Source organism: Peromyscus maniculatus, chromosome 2 (assembly GCF_049852395.1).
Source record: "Peromyscus maniculatus bairdii isolate BWxNUB_F1_BW_parent chromosome 2, HU_Pman_BW_mat_3.1, whole genome shotgun sequence".
Lineage (NCBI taxonomy): Eukaryota > Metazoa > Chordata > Mammalia > Rodentia > Cricetidae > Peromyscus > Peromyscus maniculatus.
This window is the reverse complement of record NC_134853.1, coordinates 50,303,505-50,323,478: the sequence shown is the minus strand read 5'-3', so window position 1 is coordinate 50,323,478 and position 19,974 is coordinate 50,303,505. Positions and strand designations below refer to the sequence as shown.

General features: G+C 36.5%; 1 protein-coding gene across 6 annotated transcripts in view; it reads right to left on the bottom strand.

Moving 5' to 3' along the window:
* Mms22l (MMS22 like, DNA repair protein) overlaps window positions 1–19,974 on the bottom strand; it is a 117,402-nt gene that overhangs the window by 11,329 nt on the left and 86,099 nt on the right. For all 6 annotated transcript variants that reach the window (XM_015997925.3, XM_015997927.3, XM_042270936.2 and 3 more), the window contains exons 15-20: window positions 18,373–18,566; window positions 14,252–14,402; window positions 10,215–10,363; window positions 9,388–9,530; window positions 4,603–4,762; window positions 2,500–2,669 (exon numbers count right to left, since the gene is read on the bottom strand). In XM_015997925.3, the coding sequence (XP_015853411.1) occupies window positions 2,500–2,669; window positions 4,603–4,762; window positions 9,388–9,530; window positions 10,215–10,363; window positions 14,252–14,402; window positions 18,373–18,566 (967 nt within the window). The remainder of the gene's footprint in view (window positions 1–2,499; window positions 2,670–4,602; window positions 4,763–9,387; window positions 9,531–10,214; window positions 10,364–14,251; window positions 14,403–18,372; window positions 18,567–19,974) is intronic.

The following is a 19,974-nucleotide window of genomic DNA, read 5'->3' as shown; positions in this document are numbered from 1 at the left end:
TTGAATAATATATATGTGGTGGAATCTAACCAAGCATGTATATTTTAGAGGCAAGCATTCCAGAAGAGAAGGGGAATGTGTTTCTTCCTCTCTTCCTCCTGCACAGAACACTTGACTACCATGATCATCAACTACACAGCCATGTCATTACTAAATTATAAAATACATGTGTCATCAGTCTTTTTTAAAGTGTTTAAATCAGAGCTCAGTGTATCATCAAGCAGAAAGATAAAAGAGTAAAGGCCCACCCCTTAGAGTAGGGACCACTAATCCCACAGAGGCACAGATGGGTGGAAGGGAGTTATCACTCAGTCATTTCGGCTAAGAACATAACACTTACCCTAAAAATTAGCCATGTAGAGAAATGGAATCATTTTTTTAACAACTTGTAATGGGAGAGGAATGCAGATGCTTGGACTGAGAATAAACATCTTAGAAATTTTTCTATGTGCTATTGTACCAAGTGCTTTATATTCATTATTTCATTTCAATTTCTAGAACAAAGGAGTTAATATCATATTCCATTTTACAGTTAAGGAAACTGAGGTTCAAAAAAAATTAACAGCTTATAGAAGTCACAAGAATTCATTATAATATCTTGCTGCATGTGTCATAACAATATTTAATACTTACAAGTGATTAAACTCATTCCCTCAGAAAAAGAAATAATTTTCTGCATGTTTACTAGGACTCCATTGTAGCTATAGTTGGATGTTTATCCAGTAAAAAGTTATAGAAGTTCATTTCTAGTGAAAAACAGTGTAGAGTTATTGAAATACAAGCAAGAACACAGCTAAAATGAACACCAGTGGAGCCCATCCACTCAGTCTTGAGTGCTTTAAGGAAAGGCACAGCGAGAAGATAGTGGCAGACAGAATCCACAGATCCAAAGACAGCAGAACACCATTAAACATTAAAGATGCGGTTTCCTGACAGTTCTGCCAAATGGACAATTCAACAAAAACAACAACAACAACAACAACAATCTCACTTGATTACATAAGAAATGTCTACTTATAGGTAAACTAGTTCTAAGAGGACCACACAGAACACACATCCAGACTTCTCCGGTACTCTCAACTCCATTCCATACATTTGTTCCTCCATGCGACTGACTGCCAGGTGATGCTCTGTTCCTATTCTCTGTCATTCTGTTTGATGACACACTAAACTTTGACATGAGTAGAATCAACTTATAATTTCTCAGTAATCTCAAAACTCTGCTTTAAAAAAAAAAAAATCCACCATGGAAGACTGTGTGCTAACTACCAAAATCTGCCCCCAAGCTGAGATGTGGTGGTGCATGCCTTTAACCCCAGCACTCTGGAGGAAGAGCCAGGTGGATCTCTGTGAGTTTGAGGCCAGCCTGGTCCACAGAGTGAGATCCAGGAAAGGCTCCAAAGCTACACAGAGAAACCCTGTTTTGAAAAACAAAAAAAACAAAAACAACAACAAAAAAATCTGCTCCCTTCTGCCTCACCTTCTTTAGGGAACCTCACATTTAGAAATGTCTAACTCTCAGTATCACACACTAATGAAAGAGATCAATATTTCAAATGCCCACGGGATGTCATTATTTATTTACACATTCCATATTACTTCAAACTAACGTTAATAAAAACCCAGCCTTTTCTCTATGTATCCAAAACTATCCAGGAACTCATGATCTTCCTGCCTCAGCCTCCTGGATCCTGGCACTACAGGTAGGTGTCACCATGTTTAGCGGCACTTTCTAGTCTCTACCAGTCTAGTCTAGGAAACATTCATTTGTTTCTCTACCACATTTAGTAATGTATTTTTAATCAGAGTTCATCAACATTTCTGACATCTGCACAGAGTCTAATCTTACTGCCTTAGTTTAAACCTTCTAATAACGTGTGGAGTATTTCAATGAATTAGTCACTGTCTCATAGGTCTTAAATCTAACTCCCACGCCAAGGTTATTTTTTCCAAATAGAAGCACAACTCACACTTCTTTGTTCAAAATCTACCAATGTTGCGTATGTATGAGATGAAGTCCAAATTTTTGGCACTGAATATTACTCCATTACATGTCTCTTCCTATATGAATTTCCAGCCACACAAGAACTATTTGCCTTTCCCCACTACACTAGATTTTTCTTAAAGCTTTTGCCCTCATCTAGGTTACTGACAGAATTGGCCTTTGACTCCTAGACATTCTGGCCTTCACACCCAGAGTTCCCTGTGGTGCTGCCTCTCCTGCCCCTTTCAGCCCAGTCTGGCTCTCATAGAACTGCGGTCTCCAAGGAAAACCCAGACTGAGCTTCTGAAATTTTTTGAGCTCCTTGCCTTCATTCCCAATTCAAGCTTCTTGAAAATTTGCCTCTCTCACTTTTGTTTACAAAGCCAAAAGGCATCCAAACCTTTTTCAATGGATGTGCTATATGCAAATAAATATGCACTTTTGAGATTACAATGTCTGGCTTTCACATCTGCATTTTAGACTATACTTTGAGGCAGTTTCCACAGTGGGTATACCTGGAGATATAGAGGAAGACTCTTCTGAATCGCAGTCAGCATTGGTGCAGGCAGCTCCTTCTCCTGCTGTAACACTGTATGCGGCAGCAGTAAACAATCTATGATCCGAAACAGTAACTTCTGTGCTTTAGAGGTGGCAAAGATTTGTGCCCATGATTTAACAAGAATTCCTAATAAAGAAAAGTAGCTTCAGTTGCAATTATCTCCTAATCAGAATATTTTGTTACTCTATGTAAAAAAATGTATTTTATCACAGAAACATATTCAAATAGACAGCAGGAAGAGACATATGCCAGGAGTGAAAAGACTTACATTAAGGCACCCAAACACTCTTCATTAAAAGAGGGCAAATGAAATGAAATGGCATGACAAAGACAAAGTCTACCTGCAATGTAGCAAAAGTGGGAACTAGAGGAATGGGCACTTAAGGGTCATCTGTAGAATATCAACCAAGGAAAAGGGGGCAGAATGAACAGACAGGGATGGTGAAATGCAGGGCATGGAAAAGAAAACTAGGAGATACAATGAATGAGAAATCTACATGAAACCAAAACCAAGTTTCTCCTATCTACTCCCACCCTCAGAAATACAATGGGAAGGGGAATTGGGGGGTACTACTGATGTATCAATTTCTCTTTTTCAGAAATCACTCAACTATAATTACAGTCCCAAATACTCTTAAGCTGAAATGCAGTTTTCGTAAAGAAACAGCAGAAGTATCCTGGTAAGCTCATAAGCCACGGAGTTCAGTGGCTCCGCCCCTTCCCATAGCTATGGTATCCCAACCCTAACACTGGCTCAAACTCTTAATTAAGCCTGTATACTTGCTCTTTCTCCATTTTGTTCTAAGTCTTTTATGTAAAGAAAACAGTAAGTTACTTGTTCTAATTTCTAATGAATAAATAAGTAATTAATTAGCTATGTAATCCATTCTCACCCTGAGACCTAGGCAAATGGAAAGAATCTAGTCCTATCTTTAAAAAAAAAAAAAAAAAAAATCTCTAGGAAAAAACAACAAAGAAACCCTCAATTTTTCATGAGCAAAATTTTGCCCCAAATCCACACATGATCCACAAGGGGCTCTGTGATTCTTGATATAGCAATAATGTACTCTGTAAAGACATACTCTGTAATCATCCATTTACGTTGGCAAAAACTAAATTTGGAAATGTCAGACAACTTTCTTAGAGACTAATAAATCATAAGCTTGAGGTGCTAAAATAATAATATAAATATTACTGTTGAATTGGTAATAAATCTCCACGTTTTTTCTAAAATTAAGTAATCTGAATTGTAAGTACTGCTTTCAGTACCTTCTACATTATCCACATTTCCACAGCTTCACATTCTCCTTTCTTTCACAACAAAGATAAAAGGTTTCAGACAGCCCAAATAAGGTTTATTTATACATTCTCAAGATTAAAGGGAATAGATACAAGGTTTGGGCCATGGAGAAATAAAAAAAAATCCAAAACTTAATTCTATATAAAACTTCTAAGGAAATATTTCTCATTCCTTTTATTTCGTTCCTATTTTTGGTTAGCAACATGGTTTTAGTCAACAAAGATATTCAAATTACTGACTTCCTAAAGGAATATGAACCCCATCATTATAGAACAAGCACAAGAGGATTTCTTTTTGAAAAGGGAAAACATAGTTTGTGAAGAGTAAGAGTTGAAGCATCAGCATCATTGGCATTACACTAAGTGTGCTTTTTGGAGCTCCTTCTCCATGCATAGAAGACCACTAACAATGAAAGAAAGTGATGGCTTTCTGGTGTTTTAACTTCTACCCAAATGTAGGCAAATATTAACAAAAGGCTCATTTTAGAGATTTGGGTATTAAAAGGTGACTGAAATGGACTATCAGGAGCAGGTAGTTTGAATATATCTCCTATTATTGTTATAATTAATATTAGTATCAACAAGAGCACAGCAAATAATGAGGGCCAGCATGAATTATTTTAAGCAAACCACTCTAGTTCATATATTTCTTATGCCTGCACATAGTTAAATGATTTGGCAGATGTATCTCTTTCCACTTGGGTCCTAATGGCTCAAGTTAAGGAAATGTTTCTAGCAAAAACATGTCAAAAATACATACCCATAATCCCGTAAGTCAGCTGCAACCCTGCACTGGAAATTTTTTTTCCCAAATAAGGCTTTATGTATTTTAATACTTCACCAAGGTATTCTAAGGACTTTGTGACCAGGGCAGATTTATCAGAAAATGTCTGGAGAGACCCGTAAGTCATACCAACAGCCTATAAATAAAGGAAAACATGCTATAACTTTCCAAATCTTACATAATACAAACCTTGAGAAACGAATTTTTTTTCTTTTTTCCTTACTACATCTGTATCTCATACTTAGGCCTTCATTGTTAGATTTCCAATAAAGGTTCACAGCAATTAAAACGTTTAATGAAAAGAATTAAGTTTTGCCTTTTATAATTAAAGGTCAAAGGAAGAATTTTTTAAAAATTCATTCTTTAGTAATTATTTACAGAACATCTGATTCAGCAAAATCACTAGTGAGAAGAAACATCTGCTATACAAGAAGCTGGTAATCAAATAAAGCTTTTTACACAGATTGGCTCATAATTCATGACTGGAAATCTCCAAATTCCTACAGGAAAGAGTTGCAAGTAGCATTACCATTTTTTGTTTTTTGTTTTTCTGAAACAGGGTTTCTCGCTCTGTAGACCAGGCTGGCCTTGAACTTACAGAGATTCGCCTGCTTCCTGAGTGCTGGGATTAAAGGCGTGCACCACCGTTGCCCAGCTACATTACCAAATTCTTACAAGTAAAATCTAATTAAATTCTCTGATATGAACTGGTATCCCTCCAAAATTTCCAGCTCAAAGAATATTCTTTATGAGCCATCAGCTAGCTAGCTTAATGTTCTTAGTGGAAGAGAAGGAAAATGTGGCTAAGAGGCTAAAGATAGATCAACTAAGAGGTGGTTAACAGAAACTTGAGGTGCGACAGCAAGAAAAAGAAGAACAAGAGATAAGAAACCCAACAAGCATGAGGAAGGTGAGAGTAAGCAGGCTGCAAGAAGCTATAAGAGAACCAAAGGAGAAAGTTCAGGAAGTTTTCCAAGCACTCTGGGAACTCACAAAGGATTTCAAGGTCTCCATTGGGACCACAAAGGGCCCCACAGTTATGTGACTCTTCTTACCAGCTCCTAGTGGACACCCGAGGACAAAGCAAGGGCTGTGCTGTCTCCAGGTAAGCAAACAGTAAAGGGCACAGGTGCTGAGAGCGCTGTTAGAGGAGCTGATGAGAGCTCCAAGGGGTCTGATTAAGTTGGAGAAGAGAGGAAGCACAGGCTTGCGAGCCTAACTGGAAGGAAGTCACGTGAAATGAAGAACAGGAAGAAATTCAGGCAAGTGGGCAAATTAGGAGAGACAGAGTTTATTAACTGACTCCTTTTCTATTTAGCTTTCTGTGCTTTAAACATTTCATTCTTCAGAAGTTCACAAACTTTTGATCTCAGTTCCCTTGAACACATGCTAAGCATGAGTGCCTTGAAAAACTTTTATTGTTTAGGTCATGAGAGTCACTAATTGGGAACCCAGACTTCTCATGTATGACATGCAAGGAGAAAGAAGAAGGTGCTAGCAGGCTAGCGGGAGCAGGATTAATGAAGAAATCCAACCTCACAAGTACACATAGCTAGAAAAAATGTTCCGAGAGATGTTTCAAATAACTAGGAAGCTTTCTTTGCTATTATGCCAAAGTTTTCAAGAGCTATTTCTTAAAGGACAGTAGTAACTAAATTGGAGACTTTCATTGACTCTAAAACCACGTAATAAAACAGGAGTTCAGTAACTTTGAATAAACCTTTTATCCATGAATGCTTATTAAATTTGGTAAAGTTCATGAGTGATACTGTTTCCCAATACTGGTATTTCCATCCAGGAAAAAAACAATACACATTGATACTGTCCCTTTCCCACACAAGTCTTTAAATACCAGGAGCTCTTAGCTCACGAAGGTTCATGTAAATTTCCTAAATTCCAATTTTCTTGAAAAGTTGAACTGCATTATTAGCAACAGATACTGTCAGTTGTTTTCTTTGAAGTGATAGGCTTACTTACTTCATTTCTGAAAAAAAGAAATGTCTGCCAAATGCCCAAGTCAGAATAATCACATTTTGTCAGTTTTCTTTCAAGATAAAAGCAGTCAGCTCCGCTTGCGACTCAAGTGCTCACAGGCTCTTTCTTTAGACAATGCACTGCGTTGGCACACTCAAGTCCTTCGCTTGCACTCTGCATTTTCATTTGGAGAATGTAAGGGTTGAAACTGAATGAAATTTAAAATTTTTCTCCCTAATTAAGGCTGAACTAGCTTTACTTTTCTGTGAGTACATCAAGTTTAAATTCTAATGGATACTACTATAATCTGAGGCCACAGGGCTGGTTCATGCTAACTCATTCACAGAATTTGTGCAAATGTCAGTATACCTTTGAGATAGAGAACATCTTTTTTTTTTTTTTTTTTTTGGGGGGGGGGGGAGACAGGGTCTCTCTGTGTAGCTTTGGAGCCTGTCCTGGAACTTAATCTGTAGACCAGGCTGGCCTCGAACTTACAGAGATCCGTCTGCCTCTGCCTCATGAGTTCTGGGATTAAAGGTGTGTGCCACCACTACCCAGAGAGATATAGAATATCTTGAGAAGGTTCAGTAACTCCCAGCAGTCTATAAACCACATTTGAATATTTCAAATATAATATATATGAAATATATTATATATAATTTATAATATCTATCTCTCTATATATATATGTATATTAATTTTAATGTGTCCACAGAGACCAAAAGAGCACAGTGAATCCCCTATAACTGGAATTAACTAGTTGTTAGCTGCCATGTGGGTGCTAAGAATTAAACCTGGGTCCTCAAAAAGAGCAAAAAGTGATCTTATCCAATGAACCATCTCTCTAGTTCATAATGTGTTTCTTAGTACTTTGATAATAACTTTTTATATACCATATCATACTATTATTTCCATGCAGAAATTGCACATTAAGCCAAACACTGGTACTTTATATAAAAAAGCCCACTTCTAAGAATGGACCTTAATTGGTGTTTGGGGTTTTAGATTTTTGGAGGACTTCACACTGATTCTCTAATGAAAATAGCCTTACCTTAACCCTACAATATCCATGCAATCAATAGGTTTTATATCGGACACTTGCCTTCACTCTCCAAGTCGAGAATTCACCAAAGGGACTGTATGTAACCAGCCATGGACACTGAATGCTAAGGAGTTTTCCTGGTCAACAAAATCTGATGTTTTGTCACAAATTGTTGCTGCAGAATTAACTACGTCCTGTCTAACTTCATTGGGGAAAGACTCATAGAAGCTTTTTCTGTGTGTGTGTGTGTGTGTGTGTGTGTGTGTGTGTGTGTGTGTGTGTGTGTGTGTGTGTGCCATGCCCATTCAGATTTCATCCCATGTACCTTTCCCTGTACTTTGTACTTTTGGATCCTTTTTCTATGACAAGTCCTAGTGTCTATATGCTGAGTCCCACGAGAACTAGAAGAAACCAGCTATCTACCCAAAGGAGCAATATTCTCAGCTTTCAATTCCTTCTAAATTTGTAGCATAATCTACATTACTTTGCTAATTTTCACAAAGTCACACGGTCAAATCAGACTCACTTAAAAAACTTTATGCTCTTCATAGGATAAATTCTAAATACTTTACACCAAGACATTCTCTTTCCTAGTGATGAGTCTACTGACAAATTGGCATTAAGTATCATTATTTTAACCTCTGTGTATCTTAAATTCTCAGATCAGTAAAGCTCCTCTTAGATCAAACACTACTTTAGGTTTTTCAAACCCCTAAGGAGTCCTAGAAATGCTATCTAGCATTTTGCAAAAACCTATCATTGATTTATTGATAAAGAGTAAATTCATTTAGGCTGGATTAAATTAGAGGAAATCTAACTGCTAATGGAAAGCCTGCCTTCTACCTCCTTTGTTACCCAAAACTGTTAGTCAGGACTCACTTAACAGTCATATAAAATACTCAACAAAAGTTTGTATTTCACATCTGTATATTACTACATTGTTATTACCAATCATTAGGATTTACAGACATCTTTACTTGTCATACAATTGTATTTAACTTACTAGAAATCAAAGGAATTAACTGAGCTAACAATATGGAAATAGCTTATTGGTTGTAATTATTTTCATAAAATTAGAATCATATTTTCATGTAGTTAATATCATCATGCTGTAAATCTACTTTTATTGTGAATAATTTACTAAAGACAGTAGTAAAAACATCAACAGTTTTGGCTAGGCTGATGAAATAAACACCATCCCATCTTACATTCCTTTTAAATTAATAACCAAAACTAAAATTTTGAATGGGACTTATTATGAAGAAAAATCAAAAGTGATGTATTAGATTTTCAAGTTCTGATCATACCATGAACTAATTGGTGCCTATATTTATAGCATCATTGTAAGGCAGTAAATACTCAGTTGGAACCATCATAGACTCCACACAAATAAAGTTAGTATTTATATTAACCAACAATAGCAACAAAGGATATTCTATCATTTCAGTTGGTCTTGGAACAAAGCTTCCATGTAGTCTTCTTCATTAAGTATGAATTTCCTGCTGTCTTTAGCATGAATCCTACTATACCTTAGAGAAACACTTCCTTTCCTTCAGAATTTTTTAATAAAAGACAACTAATAATATGACTCAAGTTAAATTTCTACAGAAAAAAATTGAGTAACACTTCAAGGTTTTCTGGAAACAACAACAATAACAACAACAACAACAAAAAAAAAAAACAAAGCAAAATCTAAAAACCTATAATTGATTACTTGGAAGATTACACTAATAAATGAAAAATACCTCCAGGAACTGAATAAGTGCTTGTTTGGGGTCTTCTGGGCTAGGCAAATGGTCAATTTGAGCCTTTGAGAAGATATTCTTTACTTCTGAGAGTTTAAATAATAACCTTGTCATTTCAGCCAGCTGTTCCATGTACTCTTTTTCTATTACAACAAGACAATGATCATGCTTATTATATAAATATGCAATAAAATATAAGTTGTACATACACATGTGCTGGGAATACATCCTTCATTTTTGAAATATGTTATAAAAACCCAAATTTTCACAAAGTTAAAAACTGAATTAAGCTTTTTACAATCAACCTAATCCAAAAAGTTATTTACGTCAAACAACTACACAAGATATAAGAAAGAAAGTACAACCTTTTCAGCCATCCTGAGTGAAACTTAGAAGAGGTTAAGATAATAGCTTTAAAAAAGGCATATTCCACACAAAACAGAACAGTATGGGAACTCTATAATGAACAAAAATCTTCAGTGACTAATAGTAAAACAGACAAGCAAATTATATCATAAAAATGGTGCAAATATTCCTAGCTGGGCATTCTTTTTTTAAGGTACTCAGTATGTACTTCAGTCAGATATTTGACTGGCTTCTTCTTCTGAACAGCAAGTTTTGGTTCTTAGCTTGAAGGAAACTAATTCTTTTAGCTTTGTAGCAGTGGTACTTGCCATATTTAGTAAAAATAAAGTATCAATAAAAAGAAACGGACTGCAAAAGTACATTTTATGTATATTCATAGCTAATTATAACTATATTTTGAATATTTGATATTAGTTTATTTAATCCATATACACTCCCCACATGCCTTATATGACACTTACCCACTGCCTGTTCAGAATTCATATCAATTAGCAAATCTGATTCAGAGAGTTGTTTTATGTGCATTTGTAAAACACAACGGATCCATGATCTTATAGTTAAGGACTGAAAAGATACACAGCTTGACTGAGAAAGTGCTTCACATACTGTGCTGTAAAAACAAAAGTGAAATGCGATATATAGAGAACAGAGCTTGTAATGAAACACATTCTAGCAACTCCCTTGGTGTGGGGGTCCACAGAGGCTCCCTTGACTCTCAAGGTCAGAGTCAGAGCTTGTTTTGCCCAGCAAGGTTCCACTATAGAAGGATTTGGCCAAGGGCGTGGTTACCAGGTGTTTTGAAGGGTCTATACTTGTTGGTACTTTGATCTTGCAAGAGGGAGGTCTTTTGCTTTTCCCCTTGCTAGTGTGTAAAAAGCCCATTAGCAATAAACTCGAGGTGACTGGGTATTGACCCAGGGCCCTCCCGAATCTATCCTGTGTCTCTGTCTTTCTTGTTGTCTCTGTCTATATTTCTATCTAATACTTCCTCATTCCTCACTCCTCCCCCCAAGAACCCTTTGACAGGTCAGAGCTGGAAGGACTATGACACCTTAGCTTTACTGACTTCAGATGAATAGTACTTCAGACATGCTGGAAATGAATACTAAAGATATACATGAAAGGATACATTAAACATATTTGCTTTCATTTCTAATATTCTAATTTTTAATTTTGTCTTTTTATAGGTGGTTTATCTGTAGATTTATGCCAAGAGAAAAATTTAGAAAAATTTACCTATTATGTTATTATAATAGGTAAGCAGAAATACCCAATAACAATAAAAACAAAAAATTGCAATATCAATAGCAACTAAACAAAAAAGGTCATGATTAAAAGCTGTTAAAGAACAATATGTCTCTATATGTCTCTTGACTGACCAATCATATTTCCATCCTTTTCTTTTCCCTTCATAAGTACTCATCATCAAAGATTACCACATACAAAATTCTAAAATACTACCTTCTAGGGAATAAAAGAAACAACCTTTCTCTTAAGCCAAACACATAGCTGAATTTAACTTCTAATCTATGAGGGGTTGCTGGGAATAAAAATGATAGGCATAGTTTTATCTTTAACATAGCATTATACAAAGTGAAGTCAAATGTTTTCTTCCCATTTTGTTTTGATAGATGTGCATGTATAGAACCCAGCTTTGGTTGGGATGTTTTCCTTTATTGCTTTTCCACATTGTATTTTGAGATTCTGTCACCTGGAGCACAAGGGATGGCCAGCAAGCTCCTATGGTCTGCCTGCTTATACATGCTAGCACTCAGGTAACAGAAGGTCACTTTTTTCCAAGTACTTGGGATCCAAACTTATGCCATCATTTTTGTACAACAAACACCTTATCCATTAAGCTATCTCCTCAACCCCTAAAACAATGTTTAATTAATGAATTTTGAGGCAGAGTTTTACTGTGTAGCTCTGGCTATCTTGGAACTTACTATGTAGACCAGGTTGGCCTCAAACTTAGAGATCCATCTGAGATCTGCCTCCAGAGTATTAAGGTTAATGCCTGGTTTAAAACCATTTTTAAATGCACATAAATCAGAGTTTTAAAAGTATTTTAAAAGTTTGAATAGAAGTTTTCCTTAAAAAATATATAACAGCCGGGCAGTGGTGGCGCACGCCTTTAATCCCATCACTCGGGAGGCAGAGCCAGGCGGATCTCTGTGAGTTCGAGGCCAGCCTGGGCTACCAAGTGAGTTCCAGGAAAGGCGCAAAGCTACACAGAGAAACCTTTCTCGAAAAACCAAAAAAAAAAAAAAAAAAAAGTATATAATATAGAAACACAAGTTGGTCATTTATTACCTTTATAACTTTCTTAAAGCTAACAACTTTGTGTTTCAGTTTCTTCAACTATTACTAATAAACATTATTTTAGAAATAAATATTAGTGTACATCCATATAAAAATACATATACACACCGGGCAGTGGTGACACACACCTTTAAACCTGGCACTCAGGAGGCAGAGGCAGGCAGATTCTCTTAAAAGTTGGAGACCAACCTGGTCTACAAAGCGAGTTCCAAGACAGCCAGGGCACAGGAAAAACACCACACACACACACACACACACACACACACACACACACACACACACACACAAAACAATAACAAAAAATAAAACATTAAAAAAAACCCCACATACATGTGTACACACACGCACGCACGCACGCACGCACGCACGCACGGTTTTTTGCTCCCCAAAGTCTGAGCCTTGCATCTCCAAGGTGGACCTCATGTCTCCAAATGTATACATTGAATTACACTATAAATGCTATGACTATCATTTGGATTACCATGAGAAAAGAGAGAGGTTCATGAACGTTCAAGGAAGGCAAAAAATAAGGGATGGAACTGAGGGTTAAGCCCAACCTTAAGCAGTGCCATGCTGAGCGAAAACCACTGAAGAAGACTATCAGGGTACATGAAAGAGAAACCCCACAGGGAGCAGTTCTTTCTCCAGAGAGAAGGGCAGCCCCCAGCCCAAAGTTCATGCCCAAGGAGAACAGGACAATGAAATACTAAACATCAAAGACAAAGGAAAGAAAGCCTGAAAGAGGAAGGTCAGAGTCTGCTTTGCCAGTAATGGCTTTAGGAGAACATCACCTACTTATGAAAGGTTCTTTAGGACAATGGACCTACTTCTTAAGAAGGCCCATGTTACACTTTTGAGCTGAGACCAATACTTGTGTGAAGAAAAAACCCTATCATCTCCACAACACACAACTCTGGGTGTAAGTATCAAAGGTATAGTTATTGAAGTCAAAGTGAGAGAGTTGGGGCTTTTGACACAAGGACACAAGCTCAATTGGAGGAAATATGCCTAAGTCACCAATAATCCTGGAAACAACAGATGCTCAAACGTGGTCTTGCAGTTTCATATATTACTCATTAAGGTTACAAAAGACAGGGAAATGTCATCACTGTTAAGATTCTTTTTTTTGTTTTTGTTTTTTCAAGACAGGGTTTCTTGAGTAGCTTTGGCTGTCCTCAAGTTTCTGAATAACACCACACAGCCTTATGTATGTGTAGTCATCAAGAGGAGTAACCATTCATTGTATATTTTTTAAAAGGCTCAGTTTTACAAACTGGTCTTTACTTTGGGGCCTAAGAGCTTCTTTGCTAATAAAATTGAGTGATTCATGAGCAAAAAAATGAATAAAATTCACTATTACTAGAGAGCTCTCATACTAGAAGAAATTCTAAAAGCAATCCAACTGATGCTGAATTCTTACTTTTTAACAAAGCCCAATAGAAAACATAAACTTAATGATGCTGACTAATCTCCTTAGAAAACAACTGACTCACTACATCACTCTTCACTCACTACCTGGCAGCTGATACAAGAACTACTGAGCCTCTCAGGCCTGCGTGATGATTTCATCCTCTTCATCTCAATGCTTTTATGAAGTTCCCACATTGGGCAACACTATTTCTATAGTAACTTTATCTCATTTTTTTCATATATCTGTCTCTATATATTACTGAGGTTGTTCCTTATAGCTTCTGCATGACAAGGCAGGAGATACAGACAGATTAAACAACAACTACTACATGATTTAAGTGGAGTGCCTTGTTCATGATCACATAAGAGTCAAATCTTTAGTTATCATTTAGTCTAAATCTGCAATAATATAACCATGTTTTATTGACTCAACAATAATACCCATACAATTTTTTTCTCTCTAGAGAATACAGAAAGGCCACTTTAAGATAATGAAGCAGGCTTATAAGATTGAGAACTTGCAACAGTCACACACATACACACACACACACACACACACACACACACACACACACACACACACACACACGTATAAATCAAACTACCTAATTAGGTTTCATACTACCTGCTATTATACTGGTAAAATGTTATCTACCAAATAGAGGATATATAATACAGATTAGTTTTCATTAGAAAAATCCTTCCAGGATACTGAAGTATCAGAGTGTGGACTAAGGAGTATGCCTGAAATAAGAAGGGTACATACCTATTTTGTAGCAAATGACTTAGATATCTTGCTACAACTTGAGGCCAAATGATGTCATCCCAACCAAAAAGCTGAATTATTGACATAACTGGCTGAGGCTGAAGATCTGATGGTGCTGTGTTTGGCATGTCCACAGCGAGCAAAGTAAAATCTAGATTCAAGAGGAAAGTTCTGGTCAGACATTTTCAAAGCTTCCCCTCACCTCTAATTACAAGGATTTCAAAAGTTCCAAATAAAATATAACATTCAGAAATGTAATTTAAGCTTAAGCAACTAAATTCACGTTGTCAAATGTGTCTTACAGCATTTTGATCTCTCAAAGGTCTAAAAGCATCTAGCTCAGTGTGATTATAAACATTGCTCCCTCAAGTCAAGCCAGTGGGTTTTATTAGTATGCCTCCACTATCCACAGAACCAGTTACAAGCATTCCCAGCACCTACTCTTCTTTGTCCAGGTTCTTGCCACCTACCACAGGTGTTAATGCTCATTGTAAATACTAACCTTCTTCCTCTATTAAATAGTGGTCTCCTTTGATCAAAGATACCCACTTTCTTCAGAACCCACAATTTAGAAACTAGAATTCTTTAGATATTTAAAAAAATTTTTCCTAAGAATCCATCAACTTAATCTGTACCTATGGTAGCAAATCAACTATTCAGAAGCACTGACTCCTCCTAGGAAGCTCTCTCTAATGGTGGTTGTTCATCTTTCCTTCACCTCTTACAACTAAACTTATGGACAGAGAGGGTATTTTTATACTTCTTGTTCTATCTACATTGCTACTTCTAGACCATTCTCACTTCTTCCTCCCTAAAATGTCTACCTTTGAATTTCATATACATCAATTATAACAGCAATGAACTCTTCCTGTTATATGCCCTACAGTATTCTAGGCTCAAAATCTCCCTAACAATGATTCTGCCATGATCTCTTATTTATTTAGAATTCCTCTATTCTAATGATCTATCCTCTGTTATACTTAAAACACTCCCATGTTGATATCCAAAGCACTGGGCATTATCAATTATAACTTCTATATAATTTCATTTTTAAGGACTCCACTTCTATAGATTTGCTTCCCAGCTTCCCTCTTCTAGGACTCAAACTCTTAATAATTCTTTGCTAATAACAAATCCACAATCAACTGACTGGATAACTTTTTCCTATCTCTCTTCAGCTTTCATATCTTCTTTTCCCTCTTTGGGAAGTTTGATGGCATAGTCCATGGCTTATACACTATTTTCCTTTAACAGTTACATTACTTCAATTACCTTCAATTAGTTCACTGATTCTCTGACATAAAAAACCCACTCTTCAGAACTGGGAGGATGACTTAGTGTGGAAGAGTACTTGCTTTATAATCATGAGGTCTTCAGTTCTACTCTTGAACACCCACATGAAAGCAGGGCATGGCCTTGCATGCCTACAATCCTGGTGTTAGGGTGTAGTGACAGGTGGATCCTTGGTCTGGCTAACTGGCTTCCACTTCAGCGAGACACTATGCTTTCATAAGGCAGAGAACTATAGAGGAAGTCACCTGACTCCATATGTATAGGAGCATTCAAACACTACCCCCTCCCCCAGGCAAAACCAAAACCAAAAGCACTCTTCAGGTTACTTACTTGACCTTCCTGTTAAAGTCAATGATTGATTCTCAGGTTTCATTTAACTGGGCCTTTCCCCTTCCTAGTTTGCAGGGCATCACATTTTCTTGGTTTGCCTCTTACCTGTACTCCATTACTCTGTTTCTCCTTAGCCCACAAATCTCAACAGAAATATGCTGTGAACTGATCCACAATCTTTTCTCTCCATCCATTCTTACACTCATGAAGGTCTTAGCCAGTTTCTTGGCTTTAAAGACTATTATCCATGGATGGTTTACAAATAAACCTCCATCTCAGAGCTCTTCTAGGAAGGCTAACTTATTATATTTAGTTATCACTTAATGTAATAGACTTTAATGGATACCTTAAAGCAAAACACCCTAAAACTTGAGAATCGTCAATTTTCTGACATTTCATAATCTTTTAATCTCAGCCAATTGCTAGTTATTCTTGACTACTCTCATGAACTATTCGGATTACCTTACTTTATTTGCTTAGCAAATTCTGTCAGGTCTACCTTCAAAATACCTTTCCTTCCTTTAGATCTGACCATTGCTGACTATCTATACCACAACTTCAGTCCAACATGGTTTGGGTTGTTTGAATAATTTCCAACTGCCTTATTTCCCTCTCTGTTTCCCTTTATCTGATCACCCAGAAGGATTACATTTCCTGTTTTGAAAAAATACCAACAGCTTCTAATCTTGAAGTAAAAGTGGAAGTCTTTACAATTGCGTATTAGGCAGAGCAGAGACCCTCCATTACTACTTACTCACATCTCAGCCTCTCACCCTTTCCTACTCCACTCAAGTCTGTATCTCTTCTCTCTAGTTCCCTAAACATTATTCTTTCCCTCTCTCTGCTTCTGAAACCTTTGCCTCGCTGAGGACGCTATTTAAAACTGCAGCCCATCTTTTGCCCCTCCCTCCCATTTTGGTTTGTTTTTTCTGGATATGGTTTTGTTGTTCATTTGTAATCCAGATTTGGGAAGCTGAGTCAGCAGGATCAAAGTTCCACCAGCCTGGGCTACAGAGCAGGACTCATAGAAACAACAGCAACAAATTATCTTTGGCCCCATCACCCCCTAGATCATAACCTCTGTAAGAACAGGGTGTTCTTGTTTGTGGTACTTCCCACACTGGTATATCCCTAGTACCTACAAAAGCCAACTTTTTCTTAAATGAAGGAAACCATTTCCTCTTAACCCAAGTCTACTTTAAATCAGAAATCTACACCTTTGACTTTGGTTTTTTTTTTTTTAAGTCTTATTTATTTATTATGTATACAGCATATATGACTACAGGCCAGAAGAGGGCACCAGATCTCATTACAGATGGTTGTGAGCCACCACGTGGTTGCTGGGAATTGAACTTAGGACCTCTGGAAGAGCAGTCAGTGCTCTTAACCTCTGAGCCATCTTTTCAGCCCTTGACTTTGGATTTATTGGCCTTTTCTTTCAGAACCTACGACAGTGCCAACTAAACTGAGGTAATAGTACTTTTATTGATGGCCTAGCACTCTGGATGACAGAATACAGTTCAACTTACTGCATACTAATGTGTATTGTCTCAGACACCACACTAGTTGGAAACTATGACCCTGACATATTTGTAGAAAGTTTCCATGTACTTTATATGAAGTCTTAACTGCTGCAAGATATCAACTTATCTATTTGTATCATTCATTCCACCATTAATGGACTTTTTAGCTCATCTTTTTTCATCCGTCTGCAAATAAAATAAATGCTGATTTAGACAATCGAGATTTTCTGTTACTGTTGTTTCTTCAAAGCATTACATTTAAATACATAAAATACTTCCAAATGAACTTTATTTAAATACATGCAGTAATGATACAAATCTCTTGTCTATTCTAGAACTTCTTAACATTATTATGGGCACAATAGCTCTTTGGAAAAAAAATATAATGCCCTTTTCTCAGTAAACTGCAAATATGTCCATATATTTAAAATCTTGCCTAAATGTATATTATTCAGAGTCCCTGAAAGCCTAAGGACATGTCTTTGCACCAACAGTCATTTTAAATAAAAACAGCAGTCTAAATAAAATCTAGGGGAAGTTAGGGCACTAACACTCAAGCATTTCATTCTATCCTGATCTTATCCTCTCGGTATTGAAGGGCTGTTCTCCCCAACCCCCTTGGTCTTCATACAAATTATCTTATATTTAGATAATTGCTTAGAGAATATGAAAGCATACTGTTTGAACTAGATATAATCAAATGCTACCTTACTTTGCAAATAGTTGTGAGTGTAAGAAAAGTTTACAAGCATTCAATGTTTACATCTGAAAATTGCTTTTTCCTTTTAATAAATTATCATTAATCTTTAACGATACATAAGCCAGAGACACACAATTTAACCATGTCATTTGTTTCATCATTGGTCTGTCCCAATGTTTGTTGTAAAGCAAGAGACTGTCACAGCAAACACAGGAAACTACTGACTCAAGTATGCAAAAGGTGAAATCAATCAGCAATGAACAATTAATGCTGACCTGCCGCGGCATCTGCAAGTTGGGAGAGAGGCACCAAGTGGGCCATTCTTTGACTCTTCAGAAATGAAAAGAAATGCCTCCACAGTGCACTGGCGACTGCAGCAAGGTGGCGCTCTTTAGCCAATAATAAAGACTGCACATTTAGGTCCACATTCTCCTTTTGAAGTTCCTGACACAATTGCTGATGAACACTCCTAAGAAGAAATAAAACTCAAGAAATTAAAACAAAAATTTTTCCAAGACATTTTATTCTTTTTCACGTTTATATCTTAAGGAAACTGAAGGAGCATTTGTAACTAAAATCTATATGCCAAGGCATAATGCATTTCTTGTTATTTGAAGGATGAATGATGGCATATTAAACACCATAAAGTTAATGTTAATTACTAATGTCAACCATTAATTATATGCTTTTTAATATGTCAGATCCAAATGAGAAACAGCTAGCTTCAGAATGAGGGTCTGCATTTTACAATTTACATATGACAAGTGATTTTACATAGACATGAAAATAATTTTTTAAACCATTTTCTCTTGAGGTTTTAGGGCACATATATTGGGTGGAAGGTAAGAACATCTGGCTCGTGTGGTATTTTAAATTGAACACTTTTCTTTGTATAGAAAAGCAGCAGACCTTGGTGCTAGTATACAAAGCTGTGGGGGCAGCCTTGGTTACTGGACCAAAAGGGTACGAAATCATTTTCACAGAGTAGACAACAAAGTATTCTGTTCATTAACACAGCATAATTCAATACTGCCTTAAGTTCTGATTTATCATTAATTACTTTTTGGTTAGCTAAACTTGAATTTTAAGCATCTTGTGGACCCTAACAGAAACACAGATGCAGAAAATTGAGGTTACCAAACTATGCAGAGGAAGAACTATGAGACTTCTCAATGATTGGGAAGAGAGGCATTTAAAAAGGAACCCATTCAGGATCTAATAAAATGTCATGTTAAATGTGGAGTGAGGCTCTTTTCATTGTTTACATCACTGCCATACCAACCTAGAGGAGAGCAGAAGTAACCATGTAGATTGTCAGCCTCCTATGTGTTCTCTGTAGTTATATAGGAGCAATGAGATGCAAAAACACAAAGAGCCCGAGGCCTCCTTTGACAGAAATTGTTTTCAACTAAGGAACATAATCAGTACTTTAAAATAATTAATTCAAATGTAGTTTTTCTTGATGGTTTAAGCAATTTATTTAGAACATGCACCTAAAGTAATTCTACAAAGTGGTTATAAGACCACATCTTGTCACATAACTATAGGCCATGGACTAAAATTTCCAAGTATGAAATACAGTAATATTAGGAACTTCTGCCTCTTCACATCAGATTTCTGCACAATCATGAGACGCTACTGAATCTTACTTTAAGTATGGAAAAAGTATACAAACGCCTTTGGGAAAGAATATATAGCAAGCTAAATAAATTTATATATATATATATAAAACAACAACAAAAAAACTAGCTAATTATCTGATGTGTTCTCTGTGTACAAATCTGCCCAAGATGCTCTAAATTAGAGGCCAGAGACCAGTTTAGATCCTATAGGTGAGAACACAATGAATGATACCCTAGTAGCATTCTTTCCTGGTA